The sequence below is a fragment of the Uranotaenia lowii genome, chromosome 3, assembly GCF_029784155.1.
Source record: "Uranotaenia lowii strain MFRU-FL chromosome 3, ASM2978415v1, whole genome shotgun sequence".
Taxonomy (NCBI): Eukaryota; Metazoa; Arthropoda; class Insecta; order Diptera; family Culicidae; genus Uranotaenia; species Uranotaenia lowii.
The window spans coordinates 240381789-240407174 of NC_073693.1; the positions used below are offsets into that span (position 1 = coordinate 240381789).

At 36.2% G+C, this 25386-nt stretch overlaps 1 protein-coding gene across 1 annotated transcript; it reads right to left on the bottom strand.

Annotated features, from left to right (window-relative positions):
- Positions 1 to 7984: 7984 nt before the first annotated feature.
- LOC129753226 (proline dehydrogenase 1, mitochondrial-like) lies at positions 7985 to 24643 on the bottom strand. Its single transcript, XM_055749024.1, has 4 exons — positions 24469 to 24643; positions 23547 to 23633; positions 8387 to 8574; positions 7985 to 8133 (listed from the first exon to the last, which is right to left on the bottom strand). The coding sequence occupies exons 1-4, from the start codon at positions 24585 to 24587 to the stop codon at positions 7985 to 7987; spliced, it is 543 nt and encodes a 180-aa protein (XP_055604999.1). The 5' UTR covers positions 24588 to 24643.
- Between the last annotated feature and the right edge of the window lie 743 nt (positions 24644 to 25386).

Here is a 25386-nt window from a genome sequence, read left to right on the forward strand (position 1 = left end):
ACAGAATTTTCAGAACTTTTTCAAAAAACACAGTCGTTGGTGTTTTATTTAAGTTATAAATAAAAAAAATGAGAAATCATTGATTTTCTTCTTGAAACCCATTGTTTTTTTTTTGTTACTGAATAGTTTATGAAAAAAGATAAATGAAAACAAACTTAATTTTACTTTTTTTTTGTGATATTTATCACATAAAAAACCGCAAAAACATACGACAGATTTCAGAAATTCGCTGAGCAACATAAAATGGATTAAATCTGCAGATTTCAAATTTTTGAGTGAATTCAAGTGTCGTATTTGATTTCATATAATATGATTTAAAACTTAAATTTAATATTCCAGAGTAGTTGAGCTCAGGGTAGCAAAAAGCGTAAAGTAAAAGTCGATATACCTCAGATTTGGTCCTCAATATGTTTAAATTATATGACCGAACATCGAGCATGATGACGTAATTGTTGAGATTTTTCATACATTTCCTAGGGAACAAACTTAAATCTTCACTTTTCGTCATTTGTATAAAAATTTCAGTAATTAGTGTGAAGGAACTAGAGTTAGTGATAAAACCATTGATTTCAGTATGAAACATATTGGATAAAGAGCTTAGAATCATTCCAAAACTCGAATTAGAAAATAGTTACGAGAAAACATGATTTAAAATTTAATGTTTTACTGTTAATGAACTCGAAATGTGCATGTTAAATGATTCATTAAGACTATTAGATGTGTCCTCTGTCGATATTTTCAATTTTTAAGCTTACAATATGCTTGGAAATAGTTTTCAGTAATACCTAACAACTTCCACGAAAATTTAGAAATTTCCGCGGTAAATTTGCATTTTAGGCAGATTTTTTTTTTTAAATTAGAATCGCAAACCAAAATCGTATATTTTTTAAGAAGCTCATAAATCTGGGAAGTCGAATTTATGAATTTGAGGACAGTGGCGTACAAGTTACTGGCATAAAAATAATTTTTATGGGAAAACTGAAGAAATCAGTACAATGCTCGCTATTTTTCATAATAACTACATCATGATTCTGGAAATCTATCAACCAATATGGCGGATGAGGTAACGGTTAGAATAGAATTTAATTAAACAGAACGGCATTTTTTTATCAAAATTCCTAGATCCTCATTAAAATATAGTTATATAATCATTGAAATTTTTTTTTCTCCATCTTTCAAATTACCAGCTGTGGTCACTTTTATTACTCCAACATGAGCTCTCAATCGATCTAAATTCATGTCAATCAATTAATGACAATTAGATGCTAGTTATCCCAAGTAACACCGATAGTTTTATTTGACTCCTCAAGTCCCTTATATAACCAAAACTTAACTTTAAACTTATTTTTAAACGAAAATTTTAGATTTAAATCGATTTGTGATGCTTTCTTGGAAAACTCAACAAAGTAGGGACACCTGAAGTACCGTGCAAGTGTTGCATTTCTATCGGACTTCTTGTGCATATTAAGAACTGGAACAAATAAGTTCGTTTCTCTGATAAAATGTCTTTGAACGAAAAAAGAGTACATTCGGCAAGATTTCACAAAAATAAGAGTACGTCCATTTCTCGATCGAAAAAAAATACATGAATTCTTAAAAGAGTACGTATGATTACCCTGATATAGACCCTAACCGCAGAGGAAGGTTGAAGAAGTATAATTACATAACTAAACTGGGCCCATAACTAAAATAGGGTAACCATATAAAACTGAAGAACGAAGCGACTGATGATCAAGTAAGCCTTGGAATAGTTAGTCATTAAGTTGAAGAGAAAATAAAAATTAGTCTTATTTTGTCCATCATCGAAACAAGTTGTTTCTCTCGATCTACTGCCTACTCCAATAGGTTATGGGCCTGCGATTTTTTTTCAAGTTTCCTGCAAGTAGTTTCTTGAAGATTGTTAAGAATGGACGGAAGTCGGTTCAGCATTGAAAAGCTGAGGAGCGGAGGATATGAGTCCTGGAGGTTCAAGGATTGTATCCCATTTACCCGAAAACCATTGCCCAGAATGAATTTTTCCCAGAATGACAAATACCCGAAATCAAACCCCAGAATGAACCATTTCCCAGAAAAAAATTCCCCAGAATGCACCATTTACCAGAATTTTTTCCCAGAATGGACCATTTCCCAGAATTTTTTTCCCCAGAATGGAACATTTCCCAGAATGGCACAAATCCCAGATTTTTTCCTCTAGTATTTTTGTTGTTTTTTTTTTCTAATGAATTCTTGTAAATTTCATATGATTCGAAATTCATTTTTTCAAAATTATTTTTAAAATGAAACTACAACTTTAAAATTTTCCAACTAAATTTATTTCAGAACCAATATTGTGCTGCTTTGTTTATGGTTTGGGTGCTTTAATTGATTCAATGTAACATGGTCCTTCAAAAAACCGTTTTGGTATCCGACTCCTCAAGCTGCGCGTTCGATTCGACGGTTTGTCCTTCACGCTGTCGCGTGGCGGACGAGGCTAAGGGATCACCCCTAGCTTTCACGCAGACCTAGGAAGCCCCGGCAGACCTAGACCGGGTCGGCGGTCACCTCGGATTTGGGAGCTTCGGCGGCTTTGTGCCGCTTCGGCCCCTTCATCCTCGTCGGTTGCGGCTTTGCCGCAAAAGAATAGTATTATGAGAATCCAATTTTTGTGGAAAAAATCTATTTTAATTTCTTGAATTTTAGGTTGGATTAATATATTATCTCTTTCATTGAAAATTGGATTTCGTGCAATGTTTTGCAGTCGCAGTTATCCGTACGAACGTTGACTGAAAAGCGGTTAGCGTGTAGAACTCCGACAGATTTTACACTGATTTGACAGGTCGCACGAATGAACGAGTTCGCACAAATATCGCAGTCATGAGTGCGCAGTCCAATTCAGTGCGCTGCGATTAATATTAAATTTTCTGGGAAATGGCAATTCTGGCGAAAATTTTTCTGGGAAATGGTTCATTCTGGGAAAAAAAATTCTGGTAAATGGTGCATTCTGGGAAAAAAATCTGGGGAAGTGGATTTTTGGTGATTGAAATTCTGGTGATTTTTTATTCTGGGCAATGGTTTTCGGGGAAATGGAGTACAACCGGTTCAAGACCGAAATGCTCCTGATTCGAGAGAACCTTTGGAAGTTCGTGAGCGGCGTTGCACCGGAACCTGCTACGGAGGTCTGGATCGAAGGCGATGCGAGGTCACGGGCCACCATAGCCCTTTTGGTGGACGATAGCCAACACCCCCTTATCCGGAACTGTACAACTTCAAAGGCGACCTGGAAGGCATTGGAGAACCACCACCAGAAGCAGATGATGTCCTCGAAAGTTTCAATCCTGAAAAAGATCTGCCGTTCGGAATTCAAGGAGGATGACAGCATGGAAAATTTTCTTTTCCGCATGGACGTGTTGTTCCAATGTTTGGAAAACGCCGGCAAAGCCATGGACGAGCAAATGAAGGTTGCCATGGTGATGCAAAGCATGCCCGACTCCTACGACGCGGTCATTACCGCACTTGAAAGCAGATCTGACCAAGGTGTGTATATATTCAGGAGGTGTTACCGCATATCGAATTCCCGATTCAGCCATTTTGGCTATGTTGGCTATGCAACTATACGGAACTCATGAAGTTTGTTTACCAACAAACCACCGAAAAGCTGAGCAAAAAATAAACAAACTCATTAAGAGCTCCGCTCACTTCTTGCCTACTTACTGTGAAAGTCGGAGAACCTAGTGTATCAAAAGACCTTGGATCTGACGACGAGCTGACGATGGATTTGGTCAAACGAAAATTACTGGACGAGGCACAAAAGCGGTTAGAGAAGCTACGTCCCAGTGAAGCACTTCTCAGAACGGGCCGAAACGAAACCGGAAGGAAAGTGGTCTGTAACTCCTGTGGGAAGCCAGGCCATTTCAAGCGGAATTGCCCCGAATCACCTGCCCAAGGAGAGCGCCCTAGAAGAGGGACGAAAATGCAACCGAAACCGAAAGGAAAAACTGCCAACGTGAGTAAAGCAAATCCATTCGCATTTACTGCACGCAATGAAACAGAACAGAAGCGTTCCTGGATAGTAGATTCGGGTGCCACATCTCACATGTGCTCGAATCGAAAGTTTTTCACCGAACTACGAAACTGTACAAGTTTGACGATCACCTTGGCCGATGGTAGCGAAACGTCCGTGAAGGGTATCGGAACCGGTAATTTGTTAGCGTACGACGAAGCTGGAGCGATTCGAGAAATGGTCCTGTCCGATGTGTTTTACGTCCCCGATTTGGAATCAAACCTGATTTCAGTGAGAAAACTCATCACGAAAGGGGCGGAAGTTATTTTCACGAAGCAACGAGGCTCCGTTATCCAAAGCGGCGGCCATGTAGAGGCTGTAGCAAACAAGATTGGCGGTTTGTTTCTTCTAAAGACCCCGGAGGAGAATTCCTATCAAGCGTTCCTGCATCCGAAAAACTGTATCCACAGTTGGCATCGAAAGTTGGGTCACCGTGATTGTGAAGCAGTCCAACGAACAGTGCGTGAAGGTTTGGCAACAGACATTTCCATTAGCAAGTGTGGCATCAAGAAGACGTGCGAGTGCCGTGTGGAATGTAAAATGGCGCGCTTGCCATTTCCCCCACCTTTGGACCTCATTCATACCGATATTTGTGGTCCTATGAATACAACTTCGATTGGCGGATCAAAATATTTTTTGACGATGATCGATGACTTCAGTCGTTTCACCGAAGTCTATTTCTTGAAGCGGAAGTCCGAGGCGAACGAGAAGATTCAAGAGTACGTGGCAAAAGTACGAAACCGTTTTGGCCGCAATCCAATGATAATTCGCTCCGACCAGGGTGGCGAATATAAGGCGAAATCGTTGGGAAAATGTTACCGAGCCGAAGATATTGTTCCTCAGTTCACTGCTGCATATTCCCCGCAGCAAAATGGAGTTGCTGAAAGGAAAAACCGAAGCCTTGTGGAGATGGCACACTGTTTGATTAAAGATGCCAAGATGAGTTACCGATTCTGGGCTGAAGCAATCAATACCGCCACGTATCTGCAGAACATTCTACCATCAAGAATCCTGGAGAAGACGCCGTTCGAGTTATGGTTTGGGAAAGTGCCGAGCTACGCAGACCTACATCTCTTTGGTTGCACTGCTTACGTAAAAGTCCCATCGCCGCAGCGGAAGAAGCTGGATCCGAAAGCCGTCAAGCTCACATTCATCGGCTACTCAAGTGAACACAAGGCGTTCAAGTTTGTCGATCCAAGTACTGACCAAGTTGTGATTAGCCGTGACGTCCGATTAATCGAGATGGAAGAAGATGAGACGAAAACCGTGGAATACGAGTCGATTTTGGTTCCTGCCAACGTGTGTACGTGCAGGACAAGGATGGAAAGCGGATTTATCTCGTCGGTTACGTAGACGATATGGTCATCGCTTGTGAAGACGAGAAGCAGTATGAAGATTTGATCCAATCATTGAACCGATTCTTCACTGTAACATCCCTGGGAGATATTCGCCATTTCCTGGGAATTCAAGTTCAGCGTGACGAAGTCGAGTTTACTCTCAGCCAGAAAAGTTACATCAAGAAACTTTGGAGAAATTTGGAATGGATCAAGCGAAGCCTTCGAAAATTCCGTTGGATCCTGGCCATCAACAGCAAAAGGAGGAGACAGAGAAGCTGCCCAACAACCAACAGTATGCCAGCTTAATCGGTGGTTTGCTGTATGTGGCAGTGAATACTCGACCGGACATAGCTGTGAGTGTATCGATCCTTCGATGTTTGACGCTAAAGAACTTATGATTATGATATCTAAAATTCCACCAAAATTTCAGATTTGACGTACACATGCCCCCCTTTTCAATTAAATTATACGAAAATATTGCAAGTGAAACTGAATATTACCTTATATTCATGCGCATTTAACCCACACGGTTTCGGAAATCCATCATTGGATTCCTCGAAAAAAATCACACTTCTTCTTCTCTATTCTGGTTTGGAGCGAAAGGCTCCTAAAGGAGGGCCAGTGACTTACATTATATGCAAAAAAAAATCACACAAGACACGTCATATTTGGTTCAAAATTTTCATGTCCGAACATGCTTTTTCTGAACTATTTGAAAAATGTTGGAAAATTGAGGGTAAACAGCCATAACTCCAGTTTCCAATCAGTGCGGTGACTCAAATAGGCTTCGTAGGATTCCTCGAAAAAAATCATATAAGATACGTCCCATTTTGTTCAAAATTTTCAAATCCGAACATGCTTTTGTCTGAAACAATTGAAAAACTGTAGGGGAATTGAGGGTAAAACAGCCATAACTTCATTTTTCGAAGCGTGCGGTGGCTCAAACCGCCTCTATTCGATTCCTTGGACAGATTACATAAGATACGTCCCATTCGATTCAAAATTTTCAAGTCCAAACATACTTTTTCTGGATTTTTTACAAAATATAGAGGAATAAGGTGTTAAAAAGGCACTTTAACTTCGTTCGTAAGCTCGTAAACTACGTCCAATCGATCAACCGGACATTTTCACTAAAGAAAAGTACTTTTTCATAGATTTGTTTTGTGTGGGAGGGAAGATATTGAATTTCTTCGCGGTTTATACACCTTTTTCCCCATTGTGCGATGTGTCATAAAGATAACTACAATCGCATATCATGAGCCATGCAGTTTCTACTTCCGTTTTGCAAAATCGGCACACCTCATTACTGAGTTTACCATTTTTTAAGTGGTAATTGCATGCTGTTAAAGGGTCTGAAATTGTTTTCAGGTTACTTTTCGATAGGTTCAAAAGATCGCAAATTTTCTTTGATTTTCCGATTTATGAATCTTTGATTTTCTAGCACCAATAGCCATCTTTTTTTGTTGGTTTATTTGGAAGTTATTTCGAACATCTATTCGAGAATAATCTGAACGCTGATAGATACAGAAGTGGTAGAAAGGAATAAATAGGCTTTAAAAAACCATAGATACGGAGTATTCGTAAATATTTGGATTATTTGAAACTAACTCACAGAACATAAGTGCATGGAAGCCATAATCAATTACCATGAGGTCAGTTATTGAATCTGTCCAGACGGTTAATGTGTTGAAAGTTCACAATCTCTATTGTCACTATTCATATATCTCTTGGTATTTAGAAACTTTCTACCACGTAGTCTGTTTCTGATTTTTATCATAGAGAAATAAAAATGATTATGTGGTATCTACGGTAAGATAATCTTCCGATGGCAATTTGATCCCATTCGCCAATTGCTTGGGGTGTAGCCATAAATTACGTAACGTCCTTAGGGGGAGAATAAGCTCGAGTCTTTTCGAGTTGTGGCATAGTGGAGGGGAAAAGGTATGCTTACTTTTCCTTCTTAATTTCGCAGCTACATATTTTGAGGTTATGCCATCATATTTTTTGCCATATCCTAATGATAAGCAAAACGAAGACAGCCTGAAAACAATGAGCTCCTACATCATTGAAACTGATCTGTATTCGTGTCTCTTTCAAACATTCTGAATATTTACCGCCTTTCCGTGGAAAATCGTTGAAAAACCCGAATATAGCAAAGTGTAGTATATTTTGCACAAGTAGTTATGCTTCTTGATTGAAATAAAGAAATAAGTGAGGCAATTAGTTAAATAGAAGAAGAATTTAAAGAAAAATGTGGAGAGCGGGGAGGAGGGGAATCTTTTTAGTGTCAGGTCATTTTATAGAGGAATACGTCGCAGCGTTACGGATTTTGACATATGGGGGTGGGGCCCAAGAGGTGCATTTTTGCGTTACATAATTTATGATGACGCCCTTCCATAGTAGAAGGTGGGTGAGTAATCCATAGAGTGCCAGAAGCTATTTCCGACATGTGAATTCAAACACTTGTCGCTAAAGTATATTTAGCCAAACAAGTTTCACGTCTTCGTTGTTTGTTTCATACACAGTTTTTGGAAAATCGAACTATCCACTTTTGGTGCAAGTACTCTAAAAACATTCAAAGGAACTGACAAACCTCCCCAGTAGTCTTCTAGTAGTAGGTCAGACCATCCAGGAATATTTGTACGATTGCCAATTGATTGTGCAACCCGGGTTTGGTGTCGTCGCCCGCCGGTTCCACTGCGCCATCAGGCGAGATGTTTGCCCTTCCCGGATGCCAGCCATGGCGTTGTTGCTTTACTTTACTTGTGGTTTGACCAATTTTATTAAATATTCATCCCCGGCCTGTGGATTTTGGCATGTTTCCTCTCGTCAACGCCAAACGCCAACAACCAACGGCTGGTTTTGAGGTGCAAAATAGTTATTTTTATGCATTCTGTGTGACAAATTTATCACGTGACACCTTTTGTTTTCATTCTCGCTCGTTATGTAATCGGCGCAGTTGCTGAGTGAAGCTACAAAAGAAATCTATACTAAAATGTCATATTCCTACCTTTGACCGCGTCCAAACACTCCAGGAACGTTTCCATGTTGCGCTCGCAGGTCGCCTCATTAAGATAGAAGTAGGTACGCGCACTTTGTACTTTGTAGCGCCGATCGGCGAACGTTTTGTCCACGCTGTACTGCGGCATCGAGGATTCCTCGCCCATCAGGTTCGTTCCGGTGGACGATGTAGAAGCCCTGTGGAAATTGGTGAATAAGCATCAATTAGAAAACAGGAAATCACTATAAAGAACCGAACCTCTTGAGGTAGTTCAAACGAAATTTAATACTAAATATGTGAATAAAATAGGTCCCTTTTCAATCGTAATCCTACCTAGATTGCCAATATGAAACTATTGGAAATGGTTACTTTGTACAAGCGCGTCCATAAAAAATTGTTTCTTTTGGTACTTTTAATGAATTTACGAGATCTTCAACTTTGCATCATCACTTTTTATGGACGCACCCTAACAGCCTAGAAAAAAAAAATCCCTTATGACTTCTAGACTGTTAATTTGACACTCCCCGCTTGAAATCGCTATAGGGGAAAGTGAGGAGTCTTAATCCCTGAAGTGACTGGGTTACTCAGCTATACATTGTAAATAGAATATCTCACAAAGATTTAACCCTTCGTTTCATAAAGTAACAAATTTGCAACAATTAATGCATGGAAAAATATGATTTTTAAGAAAAAATGGAAAATCATGGAATGAAGGGTTAATGTTCTAGAAAAATGTGCCAAATAAACAACATTGTTGTTAATTTTTTTTTTAATTATTGAACTTTTTTGACAATTTTTAATTTTCATAATTTTTTAAGGACATAGAACAGCTACCGGAGGAGTGGAAGGAGGGGGTAATATGCCCCATCTACAAGAAGAGCGACAAATTTAACTGTGAGAACTACCAAGCGATCACTGTCCTCAATGCCGCCTACAAAGTGTTGTCCCGAATCCTACTCCGCCGCCTAACACCACGAGCAAACAGATTCGTGGGAAGTCATCAGGCCGGCTTCATGGAGGGACGGTCTACGACGGACCAGATATTAACATTACGGCAAATCCTCCAAAAATGCCGTGAACATCAGGTCCCTACGCACCAACTATTCATCGACTTCAAAGCCGCATACGACACGATCGACCGTAACGAGCTATGGAAAATCATGGACGAGAACGGCTTTTCCGGGAAGCTGATCAGACTGATCAAGGCGACGATGGATGGAACGCAGTGCTGTGTGCGGATTTTGGGTGAATTGTCGAGTTCATTCGAATCGCGCAGGGGGCTTCGACAAGGTGATGGTCTATCCTGCATGATGTTCAACGTGGCGCTAGAAGGTGTTATTCGACGAGCGGTGGGCGAAATGCGGGGCACGATTTTCAACAGATCCAGTCAACTTATCTGCTTTGCCGATGACATTGATATAGTCGGCAGATCAACTGCGGCGGTGGGGGAGATCTACCGCAAACTGAAACGCGAAGCAGGAAGGATTGGGTTGATGATTAATACGTCCAAGACGAAGTACATGCTGGACTGCGGATCCGAGACCGACCGAACCCGCTTGTCCAGTAATAACAAGGTCACGATCGACGGCGACGAGCTGGAGATAGTCGAAGACTTTGTCTATCTCGGCTCACTGGTGACCGCAGACAATGACACCAGCCGTGAGATCCAAAGGCGAATTATCAGCGGAAGTCGTGCCTACTATGGACTCCACAAGCAACTGCGGTCGAGAAGACTTAGCCCTCGCACGAAGTGTAACCTGTATATGACGCTCATTAGACCGGTTGTTCTCTACGGGCACGAGACATGGATATTGCTCGAGGAGGACCTGCGTACGCTCGAAGTATTCGAGCGACGAGTGTTAAGAACCATCTTTGGCGGCGTACAGGAGAACGGAGTGTGGAGGCGAAGGATGAACCACGAGCTCGCGCGACTCTATGGCGAACCCAGTATCCAGAAGGTGGTGAAAGCTGGCCGGATACGCTGGGCGGGACATGTTGCGAGAATGCCGGACGACTGTCCTGCAAAACAGGTGTTCGCTACAAATCCGGTAGGAACAAGACGAGCAAGGGCGCAACGAGCGAGGTGGTTAGACCAAGTGGAGCGTGATCTGGCGAACGTGGGGTGCCCGAGGAATTGGAGAACGGTTGCCATGGACCGAGTGAATTATAGGAATTATGTTCGTCAAGTTATGTCGTGAGACGGAATACTATGTAAATAAAATAATTCCATGGTTGATTTTTTATCAAAAAAATAAAGGGTGTTCGGATCAAAAAGTGGTCAACTTAAATTCGCCGTATTTTTTCCTAATCATTCATATAAAAACCTGAACACCCCTTATTTTGTACCAAGCAAGAAGAGCTACCAATCAGAATTTTGTACATGCGTCGTGAAAATCCATTACACGCACGCTGAAATAGTAATATCGTTGATTGTGGCGAAATCAACCGTTACCACCAAAGTAATAAAAGTGTTCGGGCAACGTATTTCGACAAACAGGAAGCTGGGATCTGGGGGAAATCGAAATCCGGGAGTAGCAGTGACGAACAGAAGAGTGGCTAGCAGTTTCAAGCGAAACTCTTATCTCTCCGTTCGGGATGTCGCCAAAAAGTTGGGAATATCGTCTACAACCGTGCATGTAGCTTTAAAACGATCCGAACTATCGACTTATAAGAAGGTAGTGGCTGCTAATCGCAATGAAAAGCAAAACATCACGACAAAAACTAGACCTCGGAAGCTGTATACGACATTGTTGACAAAGTTTGATTGAGTGGAAATGGAGGACGAAACCTTCGCCAAGCTGACTTCAGACAGCTTCCTGGACGAGAGTGTTATATAGCAACTGGAAGGGGAAAGGTGACAGACATTTTCAAGCATATTAAACTTTCAAAGTTTGCCAAGAAATATCTCGTTTGGGAAGCTATCTGTACCTGAGGCTTGTGAAGCGACATTTTCGTTGCAGCCAGATCAACCAGGAAATTTACGTAAAAGAGTGTCTTCAAAGGCGTTTGCTGCCTCTCCTGAAGAAACATTACTTGTCTGTGCTGTTTTGGTCGTATTTGGCATCCTGCCATTATGAAAAAAGGCCACGGAGTGGTTTGCCACTAACAATGTTCAGGTTGTGCCCAAGGATAAGAACCCTCCAAACACATCAGAACTTCTCCCGATTGAAAAATATTGGACGATAGTTAAGCAAAAACGTAAGAAGATCCACAAACTGTAAGCAGCGCGAATCAGTTCAAAACAAGGTGACTGTACAAAATCTGATGGCAGGCGTCAAATGAAAGTCTCGCCACTTTGGACTAGATCGACCGGAATCTTAACTGAGTATATGTATTTTTTTTCATCTTTTATACTTTGATTTTTTTTTAATGAACAAATAATCGATTCAAACGCAGCTTAGTTAGACCACTTTTTGATCCGAATACCCTTGAATATTCCATGCGGTAGACGGTCATTTTTTATGGAAGCTCCCTTCAGCTATATATCGTAAATAGAATATCTTACAAAGATCAAATATTCTAAAAAATGTGCAGAAGCAGCAAAATAGCTTTTTTGTTAATGTTTTTTAAGTTGTTGAATTTTTTCAAGAAAACTTGAAAAATTGAATAAAATGTGACTATGAATTTTTTTTCATCATTTCCAAACGTTTCCGAAATGAAGAAATCATAACAAAAACATGTCAATATGTCAATTGTTGGAGAGTTGTATGAACTTTGAAGCGCCTTATTTTCTGTGCAAGGTTAATTCTCGATTTTTTAAGAAACTAGTTTTATGAAATGTAGCCCATGTTCCCTGGAGTTCACAAAGAAGGATTTCTATTCTCATTGGCTTTTCAGGCTTTAACAACTTTTAATTTTGAAATTTATAAAAAAAACAAACATGAAATTGAAATTTTAGCTCTTTTTTTTATTAGTAAGCCCTCGAATGTATTAATCATTATATATTTTACTTTTCTAAATTTAACTATTAATATAAACGATCTATTCTTATTCTAGCTTATAATGCTAAAATCTATTCTGATTTCCAATTATTTTTTTTTTGAATTTTTGTCATCAATAGGTTCAGCCGTCTTAAGACCTTAAGAGCTGAAATTTTTGCATAGGGGAAAGGTTTCCTAAATGGGCCTATCGGGTTAAATGACCCTACGGCTGTTTGATGAAATGGCTGGCTAGACAGCTTATCTGACTTATGCATTTTGAGGGTGATACGCTTAGAACATAAGGCAAGAAAGAATTTTATGAATTTACAAACTCAAAAAAATTTAAAAAATCATACAAGGTTTTGATACATTTTGATGTAATATTTCGACTTTTAAAAATTATACGTAAAGAAGCTTAAAACAATAACTAGGATGGATTTTGTTTCTTACTCAAATGAACTTAAGAAATTAAACATATTTCAGCTTTTTTGGAGGCTTAATAATGATAATAGAGTGGAATAGGAGGGTGCTTTTGTATGCCCCCATCATGTTTGTAAAATGCCTCCATCCTAAAATAACAGGTTAAATAGAATAAATAAATGATTTTTATCATTGAACCTTCAAATATAAGCTCTGAATAACATCTTAAGAGAGAATTGAAGATCCAAAAACAGATTTGATAAAGTTTTTCTCATTGATAAACTGCCTCCATAGTATGGCAACCCTAACATTTGTTTTATTCCATAAAATTATAATATACATAGATTTTTATAAAACTTAAGCTTTATCGTACGGAAATTATTCCTATCTAGCAGTTTCAATGAAATTATACGGAAATATTGCCCAAAAAACAGAAATTTTGTTCAAAACATAAACAGGCGCATTTAGCCCGCACGGTTTGAGGTTCGGCATTTTAGACAACACTTTTAATAAAATCGTTTTCTTGGAAACAGAAGAAAATTTTAACATAAAAATTACTCCAATGTATAGAAAACAGATGCCTGCACACGTGTATATAGCTTTTGTACACATATTCGATGTGATATTTGATTAAATCAGTGTTCTGCTTAATAGGCGCATATAGCCCGCTTCTCCCCTAAGTGATTGTTAGAATCAGGAATGATGAAAAGTGTTTACAGGTTTTCGGAGGTCATGCAAACAAGACGAATACTGTTATAACTATATTGATTGATGAATTAAACATCGGATTGAGCTGAAAATTTGCAGGGATAAAAATATTAACGATAAAAGGCGTTCAACATCAAATTGCATCACAGTAAAAACGATGCACAATGGGGAAAAAAGTGTATAAACCGCGAAGAAATTCAATATCTCCCTCCTACACAAAACAAATCTATGAAAAAGTTATTTCCTTTAGTGAAAATTTCCAGAGAAGCGATTGGACGTAGTTTCACGAGGCGCACAAACGGAATTATGAAGCCTTTTTAACCCCTAAATTCCCCTATATTTTATAAACAATCCAGAAAAAAACTTTTTTGCACTTGAAAACTTTGAACAAAAATAGACCTATGTTGTGCAATTTTTTCTGAGAAATCGAATGGTGGCTGTTTGAGCCACCGCACGCTTCGAAAATGGAGTTATGGATGTTTTTACTCTAAAGTCTCATTTATAAATTAGTCTCGTTTATAAATTATCAATTTCCCAACATGTTTCCATTAATTTAAAAAAAGCATGTTCAGACTTCGAAATTTTAAATAAAATGGGACGTATCTTGTGTAATTTTTTCCAAGGAACCCAACGATACCTATTTGAGCCACCGAACGGATTGCAAACTGAAGTTATTATACCTGTTTTACCCTCAATTTCCTGAAGTAGTTAAAACATGTTGGGAAATTGAGGGTAAAACAGCCATAACTCCCGTTTCCAATGCGTGCGGTTTCTCAAATAGGTTCGTTGGATTCCTCAAAAAAAAAAAAAATCACACAAGATATGTACTATATGGATGAAAATTTTTAAGTCCAAACATGATTTTTTTTAGAAATAATTGGAAAATGTAGGGGAATTGAGGGTAAAAACAGCTATAAATCCATTTTCCGAAGCGTGCGGTGGCTCAAATGGCCTCCATTGGAATCCTTGAAAAAAAATTGCATAAGATAAGTCTCTTTAATTCAAAATTTTGAAGTCCAAAGATGCTTTTTCTGAACTATTTGAAAAATGTAAGGGAATTGAAGGTAAAACAGCCATAACTCCTGTTTACAATGCGTGCGATAGATCGTTTGAAAAAAATCACACACAAGATACGTCCCATTTGGTTCTAAATTTTCAAGTCCGAACATGCATTTTCTGAAGTTTTTGAAAAATGTTGAAAAATTGATTGTAAAACAGCCATAACAAGATGATATTTAGATTATTGGTTGAAACTACTATTGGTTGAAACTTGGTTTTGTTGCAACCACTCTCTCTTTTATAATTAATTTTTGTAGCAATTTAGTTTCTTTGTGTGTTCTTTTTTTTTTTTATTAATTACTTAAATTATAATGTCTTATTTGATTAAATGTTTGCTTAGTAGTATTAATATCAAATAGTGGATCTCTTTAAAGAAAATCTGTTTTCCATTGAGATCCATGTAGTATTTAATTTAGTATTATCATTACATTTCCTCGCACTAAATTTAAACATTTCAGTTCTCAGCATGAGTAAAATTTTGCCCGCGTTTTTTATTAATTTTTGTTGCTGCCAGACATGCTGAGAACAGTAGCGTCCATTACCAGGGGGCTCTAATGAGCTTTTTGGTGTGGGGAAGTGTGGTGGGCCGCTACAAAAAAAAAAAAAATAACTAAAAAAAAAAAAAAAAAAAATAACTCTACAAAACACGAAAAAGTAGTGTTTTTTTACTTGATTTGATAGGTACTTTTGTTCCCACGTTGTTAGAAGCGCGTGTTACCTTCTTATGTGAATGCAGTTCTTCGACCATTATTTGTTTTCGATGAAAAAAAAGAGATTTTTTGTCATTATTTCTTTCATGACTTTTAAAGACAACATTGGCCCACGTCGGTGTCTTCAGATGAAAGTTGCATCGTAAATTGGGCTATACAACGGTATTATTTACAGATGATTGAGTGATACAAACGGTACTTTTAGATATCATTTAGAGCTTATTTACAATTTTTCATGTTTAAGGTCATTACTTTTTTTATATAATTTATTTGAAAAGCTGGTAAACATTCAATGCGTTTTGATGTGCTATTTTATGATTTCCGATGAAAAATAACTGAGTTATGGAGCTTCGAAATACGGTTTCAATCTAACTCGAAAAATAAAAAAGTTAGACATATGAAAAAATACATGTGTTTTTAAGTCGTCTAAATGAACCCAGTTTTCAATTTTGGGCAAGATCTAAAGACCTCCGACAACCCGTCCGATAAAAAAAAATTCCCTACTGTCAAAACATTCTAGGTCCGAAAACTAGGAGCGCTACTGTATAAATAAACAGTGTCTCCAGATTTAAGATGATCTATGCTTTATATGGGAGCCTCTGGAACACCCCATACTTTCCTCTCTTTTAAAGGTCTTGCAATAGGATTGGATTATTCTGCTATGTCAAACGTGTTTCTAAGGTGATGTAGATCAAGGTAGAATTCCGAGTTGTGTCTTAATCCACAGCTTTGTTGTATGGGACACCACAATTTTGGAAATAGAAGGGGTCTACCAATACAATGAATCAACATGATTTTTTAAATTTGTTCAAATCTTTCTTCACTCCTCTTTAAATGCAACGAATCTTGATCATAGCTTTCAAACATGTTTGGCTCTCAAATTTTATGAAAACCACTCAAAAAAATTTTTTAAGTTGTGTATTTTACATTTAATTTGTTTTTTTAAGCATTGTTATGTAGCGTTCTTTGTTTAAATTCATGTGATGCGTTTGCTTTGACGATCTTCACATTTTCCCCAAAACTTGGTTAATTTTTGCGACTTAAAAACACATGAATTTCAGATCGTTTTACACGTTATATATTTTGATATACTTAAACGACACTTTAAGCAGTTTTTAAAGCTTATCTACGATTTTCCATGTAGAAGTTTACTGTCATAATTATCTATAAAATATTTCATTTGAAAGCTGATTAAGGGGGGGGGGGGGGGGTCTAACACTTTCAAAAAATCGATTTTTTTATTTTTTTATTTTCTTATTGTAAAACATTTCAAGAATGTTGTGTCAAATTTTCAAGTCAATTGAAGAAAAACTGTAGAAATTATAGGCCTTTATCTCCTCCTATCTAATACTGCAAGAAAGCAAGAGCAGAAACTTCAAACGCGTTTTTCTCGAAAGCACATTTTTAAAGTCCGTGGACATTTGAAAACTACTTATCCGATTCTTTTCAAATTTGGAACATATCTATTATATAAAATTCTCTTGTAACGGTGTTTGTAGTACTACTCCTCCGAAATGACCCAAACGATTCGAATGAAATTATTTTTAGAATATTCTGTAGGCATGCGAATCGGTTTATATCGAATAAAAACAACACAAAGTCGCATCAATTGTCCGTATTAATTAAATTTGTAATAATTCGAATAAAATAAAAGTCATAGCTTCTATTTTTTCGAGATTTTTTTTCCTTTGGGCTGTTTGTTTTTCGTCTCCATGGTCGAGACGTCGCAAGCCAACGTCGCGAGAAGATAGTAACCATGGCATAGCATACTGATCAGTGAGAATATTTTGGCGCGTATTTCTCAACCAAGCATATTTTCACTGCAAGGGATGGCTATATGAAGCCTTGATGTGATTTTTTTCTTCTTGATTCCTAGCTCATTTCTACAGCACAAGGACGCCTAGGTGTGACTCAGATTGACATTTTGCCGATCGAATAAAACAAATAAATTTTATTTTGCCAAAATCTGAAATTGAAAAGTCAGGCATCCATTTTTAGAAATTTTCTTTTCTTTGAGGGGTTTGTTTTTCGCCCCCATGGGCGAGGCGTCGCTAGCAAACGTCGTTGCAAGATAATAGTAACCGAAGCATACTGTTCATTGATCGCTGGAAATATTTAAAAAATAGGCGCCTGTTTCTCAACCAAGTACCTACCTATATTTCTTATGCACGTGGGGGCGATATGCAACCTAGATATGTTTTTTCTTGCTTAATTGTACACAGCACGTGGTAATAAATGACGCCTAGATGCGACACGGATTGATATTCTATCGATCGAATCAAAACCATATAGACAAACGAAATCAAATATTAAAACCATTTTTAATTCGTGTTAATTTTAGTAGTAAATTGTTGTCCAAAAAATATGAACTTGGTAATGATAAATATGAAATAATGACACTTTGCTGACGTTTGAAAATAAGAAATTGGGAAGCTTTACATTCAATTTCGTATAATCCAATACGCCTAGAACGCTGGACACATTAACTGAACGAGAGTCTGTTCTTTGAAATAGATTAGATAGGATTGAAGTTTTTGAAGGCCGAATGAACTTTATGATTTTTTGCAAACGTAAGTCGAAATTATCAATAAAAAAATCTACTTTTCAATAACAAAAAGTGAGGATATGCATTTTCCGGAAGAATTTTCAATTTAGGAAGTAAACTAGAGCAAGTGCAAACTTTCAACTTTTACAAAAAATGTATACATTATTTCTTCGTCTAAAAATTGGTGGGCCCAAAAAAACTGTCTGATTAAATAAACTCAACTCTTTTTTTCATTCATTCATCATTCATCAAAAAACTGTTACTGTTTGTTTACACACAATTCAAATACGAACTTAACATGGATAGAATGACGGGTGTTTATTTTCGGCTTCAAATTTTTACTCCCAAAAGTGAATTGAAGAATTGAGATTTGTACTAAACTGAGACAAAAGGGCTAGCGCTAGGCCTTCCGGACTGGCCCAGGATCATCTTCCTAAGTGAAAGACGGTAACCTTTGGAGGACTCATTAAGATAAGTGTTGTTTTTTATTATAATTTTCCCTAATTTACAATGGACATTTTGTTAATTTTCGGTTAGCTTACGTATGCTGTCATGTTTGAAATTTTTTCGATTCGAGATTATTTTCTGAAAAAATTTGATGTGAAGATTTTTTTTCCCTTGAACGTAGTGGTTTCATATATAAATTTTTTTTTTTTTGATGAGCATTAAATTTCTGATATTATTAAAATGTTTACTATAAATCGTTTCAAGATGAATAAAACACGCTGTCAAACATAACTCGTTAAAATCCTTATCAGAAGTCAAACTGTATAATTAAGTTTATTAAATTTTCATAAATGTCCACATGAATAGGCAAGGAAATTAAAAATCTTCATAAATTTACTAAAAATTTAATTTTTTTTTCTGTATTGTTTTCGAAACAGAAAACCCAACAAGTCCCAGAAATAACTGAAAGTAGATATTCACTTGAAAACCAACAAATATAATATTTTTCTCTATACATTTGATAAAAAAAGAATTGGCCTCTAGAAAAATGTTCATAAAATCAGAGAATTCAAACACAAATCTAAAGACTTTTGATCATGTTCGTACAGTTTTTAGGAAGAAATGCAAATGAACAAATTGCTTAACATTGATTATTTTTCCGAAATTCGAACGTTTAAAAAAGAGTAAGCAAGTTCGGATGAGAAGAAAAAATAAGACAAATCTAAATACCATTTTCCATTCAATGTCGCAATATTTTTGGCTGCTATACTTGTAGAAGCAATACAATTTTATGAACAAATTTTATCAAAAAGTATTGAATTTGATACAATTAAACCAAGTCTCGAGAAGGTTTTTACTTTTCTTACCTAAAGTAAAAGCAGCTATTATTTTTAGAACAAATATCATTGCATTATTTCTTATTAGTATCATAACAGGGCCAATCACATTCTTTTTGGATTTAAAAAAAAAATCCTTATAGTAAACAATAGAAGCTCAGGAAATAGGTTTCGAAAATAAGATCTTTACACTTGTCAAAAGTGTTTCCTGATCATATCCCTTTTCCCCACATCCGCACCGAAATTGTTTTGCTAGGATGCAGAGGTGACCTCGGTCCTAAAGCATAAGTTTGTTTTCTTTCATCCTTTTCTCTTATTTTCCTCTCTGTCTATTGACTACTAGGACGTGGCCGGCGCCGTTATTGATGTATAAAGAGAGAGCATAAGTTTTGTTCATTGAGAATATGCTGTCAATCCCAGACACGATTCTTTTGACCTCTGGACAAAATTGATGGCCTCGGTCAATCACGGAGTAGCAACCATTGGCGATGTGGAATTCGTTCTACTTAGCCACGCCTGCGGTTTTGGAATCCGAAATGTTTAAGTATTAATGATGACGGAATAAAATCGAACACAAAAGTATCAAATCAGTTTCAGTAATAGTTTAAAGTAACATTTCGGGTTCAATGACTTAAGGTGGATGTGAGTAGTCGATCAAGCTAAGCTAAGCTAAGCTAATTCAAATACGAACTTAACATGGATAGTATGTTTTTGTTTAACATATTTTGGCTACATAGAAGAGACTTTTGATTCACTTTTTTGTTGAAAAGTTTTTTTTGTGATTGATATTCCAGGGGCAGCAGATTTTTATGATGAGCTTTTAATATGACCTGAAAGTGTTAAAAGTAATATAAATTCCTGTAATTTTTTAGGTGGAATAAGTGAAAATGCGCCATTTAGCAATGAAACATCTACAATTCAAAAAATTTATCTCCAAAATGGCCAGAAAGGGTATCCCGAGTGTTGAATCTGAAGCGGATTTTCGAAATTATTATAAAGGTCTTTTGGTTGAACAGCATTCCGTGAAATTGAAGTACCAAGCATTAAATTATTCCGGAGAAAAACTAAGGAAATATCAATGAAAGTTGATAAAACAGACAAACAAGAACAAGTATTAAATTCATTTTAAAGTCTTTTCACTGACGCATCTGAAAAAGACCTATGACACATTCCACCGTGACGTGAAATCGCTTTTCCGGACTTTTCTGCACTGTTATCGTTCTAGAAGTCAACCAATTTACTTGAAAATGAAAAAATTTGTAGCAAACGGTCGCAAATTGAATTTCCTTCAAAATTAATACAATTTGGTCATTTTAAAATTTAAGTTGTTTTTGTTGTGACTAATTACTTTTGTGACGTGAATTCACGCTAGAATTAACCATTTCGGACTTCAGTACATACATCCTTGAATTCCTGTTCTTTCTGTGGAAATAGAATATCGGTGTCTTCAAATGAGTTGTAAAGAAAATAATTACCCACAATTTGATGTACAGAGCTTCTCGATTGAACAACAACGAACGAAGTTATGCTGATTTGAAGTTGTGACGTGAATTCACTCAGTTCAAACAGAACAGGGTAGTTGACTGAATTCACGTCACGAAATATAAAGTTATACTGTGGCTATACTGAACCATTCTTTGGAGTCTTCAAATTTTATGTACACTTTCAAAAACGATATTTTGTTGTTCCGACTTTTACAATCATAATTTTTTAGTATCTGCACCTAACTTTTTCCTTATTTTGATTGGCACTTGAATAGCAACATATTGAGGGATCATATGTTAAAATAACTACTGTCTTTATTTAAAGATTCACCAAAAAAAATTTTTTTTATTTTTTTTTTCAATCTTTTTGCATTTTTATTTGAAAATAATGAACTTATTAAAAAATCAACTAAATTATGCTCGATTTGTCAAAATCCGACCATCTGGAGGGTCAAAACAGCTTTCAGAGCACATTTCCATATACAATTTAACGAAAAATCAAATTTTGTGACGTGAATTCACTCATTCGCGCTGTTGTAACTCAGCTAGATTCCAACCGATTTCTATAAATTTTAGTGTTTCAGAATTGTGTTATCATTTTTGAAGAAACTCTCTTTTTTATTTAAAAAAAAGTCAGAGTTTTCTCGTAAAATTAAAAACTTCCCTTTTTTGTGACGTGAATTCACTCATTTGCGACTGTTTTTGTTCGCTTTTCAAACCAACTATATTGGATATAGAAAAATTCTTTTTTCTACAAAATGAAGCCGTGTTTTTTGGCTTCTGAACATACTAAAAATATTTCCGAAAAAAATCATCCATATATTAAAATTAATGATTTTGTAAAAGTTGTCAAAAACACCACTTTTTTTCAACAAAAAAACTGATTTCCAAAATCATCTAACACATGTATAAAAAAACTTTTTTCTCTTTTTTCGTTGGTTTCGTGTGATTTGAATTATCAAAATTATAGACAATTTTGAGATTTTTTGATACGCGAACGGATAAAAATCACTTTTGAGCGGTACAAGCGCGTGGAATGTGTCGAATGTGTCCTATGTGTTTTCACTTATCCCAATAAATGGGTCAAATGTGTACTTCGATATTTCTTTTTGTCAACATAATTAATATTTTTTTTGAAAATATTATTTTTTTCAGAAAAAATGAAAGTTAAACTGTGGTGATATTCGTATGCATTTGCCCCGGTGTTTCATTTGTGAAATGAACTCACGAAACCATCGAAGCCTGAACAGATTGTTTCATTTCGATCTATTAAATTTTAAAAAATCTGCTTTTCAATTAAATTTTATTAAATCTTAATAATATTACATAATCCTAAATGAAATCACGGATCATCACCAAAAATGTCAAGGAAATTTTGAAATCAGAACATCCCAATGCTTCAATTAGAATCTTTAAAATAATGGGTGAATAAATGTGTAAAGTCTATAACGTAAGTATCAGGCAAAACTTTTTGGAAATGATTTATGTGAAAATATAGATTTTAATTCAAACTGCTTCGAAGATGGTGAATGGTGAATAAAAAGCTGTTTGAAAATGGTTAGTAAAAAATCATTTCTCATGTGTTTCATTTCTTCAGTTCTAAAAAATACACCATCCAAAGCTAATTGGGACCTGAAAGCGCTGCGTTAGGCAAAATATTCGGCAAATACTCCAAAATTCTATTTTAAAAAAGATTCATAAGCAATATATTACAATAAATGAGAAACTTTTTATTTCGCTTTAAACCTTAATGTGAACTCGAACAAAACGGAATAAATCTACTAAATGGAATATGTACAGCAAATGAAACATACATATTATCAACATACAGTTATTTATGGAACAAGTTACAAATATTGGATTTTAAAAGACCTGTTGAGTAAAAATTCTTAGGTTTAATTTTGATAGAACTAAGCGGGACGATTCGAGTAAAGGGAAAGAAAGGAAATGTAAAGAAAACTAGGAAAAATGGAAAAAAGACGCCAAGTTGAACATGGTAAGACGAAGTTTACCGGGTCTGCTAGTTTTCTATATATAAAATACCAGACCCCAACGTTTTTCTTTTTTTTTTCTTTGGGGAGATTTTACAGATAAAAAATGGCGGATTTTTTCGTGAAAAATCGTAGTTTTTACTTCAAACAGCCACCAAAATTTCATAAAAAAAATTTTAAGTTAAATAAAAACGTTGGGGTCCAGAAAAACATCTATTAAAAATATTTTGCTCTGATTTTTTGACTTCAGATGATTCTGTGCTGAGATACAGTGTCCACCGCAAATCCTGTTTTCTAAAAGGCATCCTCGAAAGTGCTCCGTCACCGGTTCATTTTTCAATATTTTTCTACGAAAAAATTACTAAAAGTTCTTTTAACAATGCTTTGTATAATGCAAAAAATTTGAATACATTTGTTTGAACGATAGCTCTAGAAAAAAATAGTGAAAATGGTGTTTTTTTTTATACCCGTTAATGGTTCGAGCAGTCTGTTGATTTTCTGTGGGATACATCACCGCCAAAAATTTCCGAGTATCAAATATCTCATGATCGTGCGACTAAAATCAACTTATTGATTCTTAAAATTTGAAATATCGAACATTTGAAACGTAATTTGTAAATGTCTAAGATAAGTTTTCAGAGCTTCCAGATGGAAGACCAAACGATTCATGTGTTCTGAAATTGGCTATGTATTTAGGTATCCTCAACGGGTTTTATTTTACAGACACAACAATAATGCTGCCAACTCCTGCTTTTCATTTGCTTTGGCAAGTTCATTAGTCTCAAGTCTCAAGTGACGGTCAACGTAACTTTTTATGAGCTTTTAAACAAGTGTTTACCGTGTTGTTTTGCCCTTTCTTTTTGATGACGATTTTAATGCGAGAATGTTTTGCTATAGACAAAGCCATAGCAAAAAAGGCCGTGCACAATTATGTATGTTTTTAAAGCAGCAAACTGAAATTGCCAACCTCGTTACTTTGATACATTTCGAGACGCAGTACGATGCAGATTTTCAAAATTTAGGGCAAAAGAGGTTTATTTTATACTTACTCCACTTCACGCTTCTCAGCTTCCTCCTGGGACAGATCTTCCTCTACCGAGTAGTCAAGAATGGGTTTGACGCCGAACGATCGCAGTCTGATCAACATTTGTTTTTTTTTTTAATAGAAAAACAGAAAGAAAAGTGAATTAATAACGAGTTAACCATATATGTATGAAATATTTAGACAGAAAAGAAAACAGTACGAAAAGACACTTGAAACATAATATGTTATCGATAAGAACAATAAAGACTTAAATTGAACACAAGAAACATAAGAAAAACAAAAACACTGAAATGTATTGAAATTTCTAAAATCAGACAGTATTAAATACTTTTTTTATAGTCAGTTCAACCAAAATTTTAGACCAATTCAACCAATTCATGATATAGCCAATATATTTTTTTTCAATTCTGCCTGATTCTTGCTCCAGTGTGTCAAATTTAGATTTAAGCACGCCCAAAGTAATTTATGAACGAATATTTTTTAATTTTGAAAAATAAAAAAAAAGTCAACGGTTGAGACTTTGAGACAATTTTTTCTCCAGAAAAGTCAAGTGAGTTAGTTGACACAATCCAATATCTTCGTTATTGATAATATCAATTTTTCTCTCTGAAGTACACCATTGAAAACTTTGCTTTTAATTTTGTTTAATATTTTGAACCGTTAATCATATTTTCATTGGCCTCGCTAAAGTTGTTTTTTTGGAATGGTGTTCTTCAGAAGGTTCACACTAAGCAGTTGATGAAACACGAAAACAAGATACAAAAATCATGTAGAAATGCTTATTTGTTGAATGGCTATCAAGTTTGCAGTTTTCCAGATGTTGTCTGCTCTGCTCTTCAATTTTACTCAGGTAAATGATTGTGTTCGATGTTACAGTAAGATCAACTATGCATTATGGCTGAATCAACAACTGATACGATAAAAACCTCTCGAGCGTCGGTACGATCCTATATCTGTCCTCTCCGGCGACAAAATGTCCGTAGAACGTCATCTTCATCGATTGCACGAACAGATTTTCTCCCATAATGGCTTTGGTTAGCTTCATGATCTGCGAGTTGTTCCATGTGAGAGGGAATTGCGTTTTTTTTTCGTACGTACATATATATCGTTTGTGCAGATCATATTGGTTCATTTTATATGTGTTTTTATCGTTCGCAAAAAAATCGTGCGCAGTTTTCGAACAGAGACCAGGGACACCGTAGATTGAACGAAAAAGAAAATAAAAAAGAGGGAGAAAAAAAAACAAGGGTAAATTTAAACTAGAACATTAATTGGTGGATGTACCTTTCGAGTGTTGGGACAATTTTGACTTGGTCTTCACCAGCCACAAAATGACCGTAGAATGTGTACTTCATCAGTAGTGTGAACAGCTTCTCGCCCATGACAGTTTGTGCAACTTTCATCAGCTGTATGAGTTTTTGTGGATTCGTTTCAAGCCGACAGACAGTTGTTGACACATTCCATGAGTTTGATGATAGTTTTTTGTTCGTTTTTGGTTTTGTAGTTTAACAGTATTCACGCATCATTCACAAACAGGCACAAGCGTCAAATTTCGGTTTTCGGAAACGGATGATCGTAATATATTATATGCACAGATTGTTCCAATTCATTTGCAGACATGTCGATGGAGAAGAGAGAAATTTTGTTCATTAGCAAGCGATTAGTAACGTTGCATGTTTTTTTTATTTTTTGGTTAGTTTTTTTTTATGGATCAATGGGATGGAGAGGTAGAGCAAGGGAATGTTTTACGTATTTGAATGATGGAAGACGGCGAAGGAGAGAACTTGTTGGACAACAGCAATCAAAAAGTGACATGAAAGCAACAAGATCTCCAACCTGATGAT

Excerpts from the sequence above, each read along its gene's own strand:
- LOC129753226 (XM_055749024.1), bottom strand. The coding sequence starts at position 24,587 with ATGAAGCTAACCAAAGCCATTATGGGAGAAAATCTGTTCGTGCAATCG. Across the intron at positions 23,634-24,468 it reads ATCGTACCGACGCTCGAGAG|ACTGCGATCGTTCGGCGTCA; the intron begins GTTTTTATCGTA and ends AATGTTGATCAG. Across the intron at positions 8,575-23,546 it reads GCTGAGAAGCGTGAAGTGGA|GGCTTCTACATCGTCCACCG; the intron begins GTAAGTATAAAA and ends CAATTTCCACAG.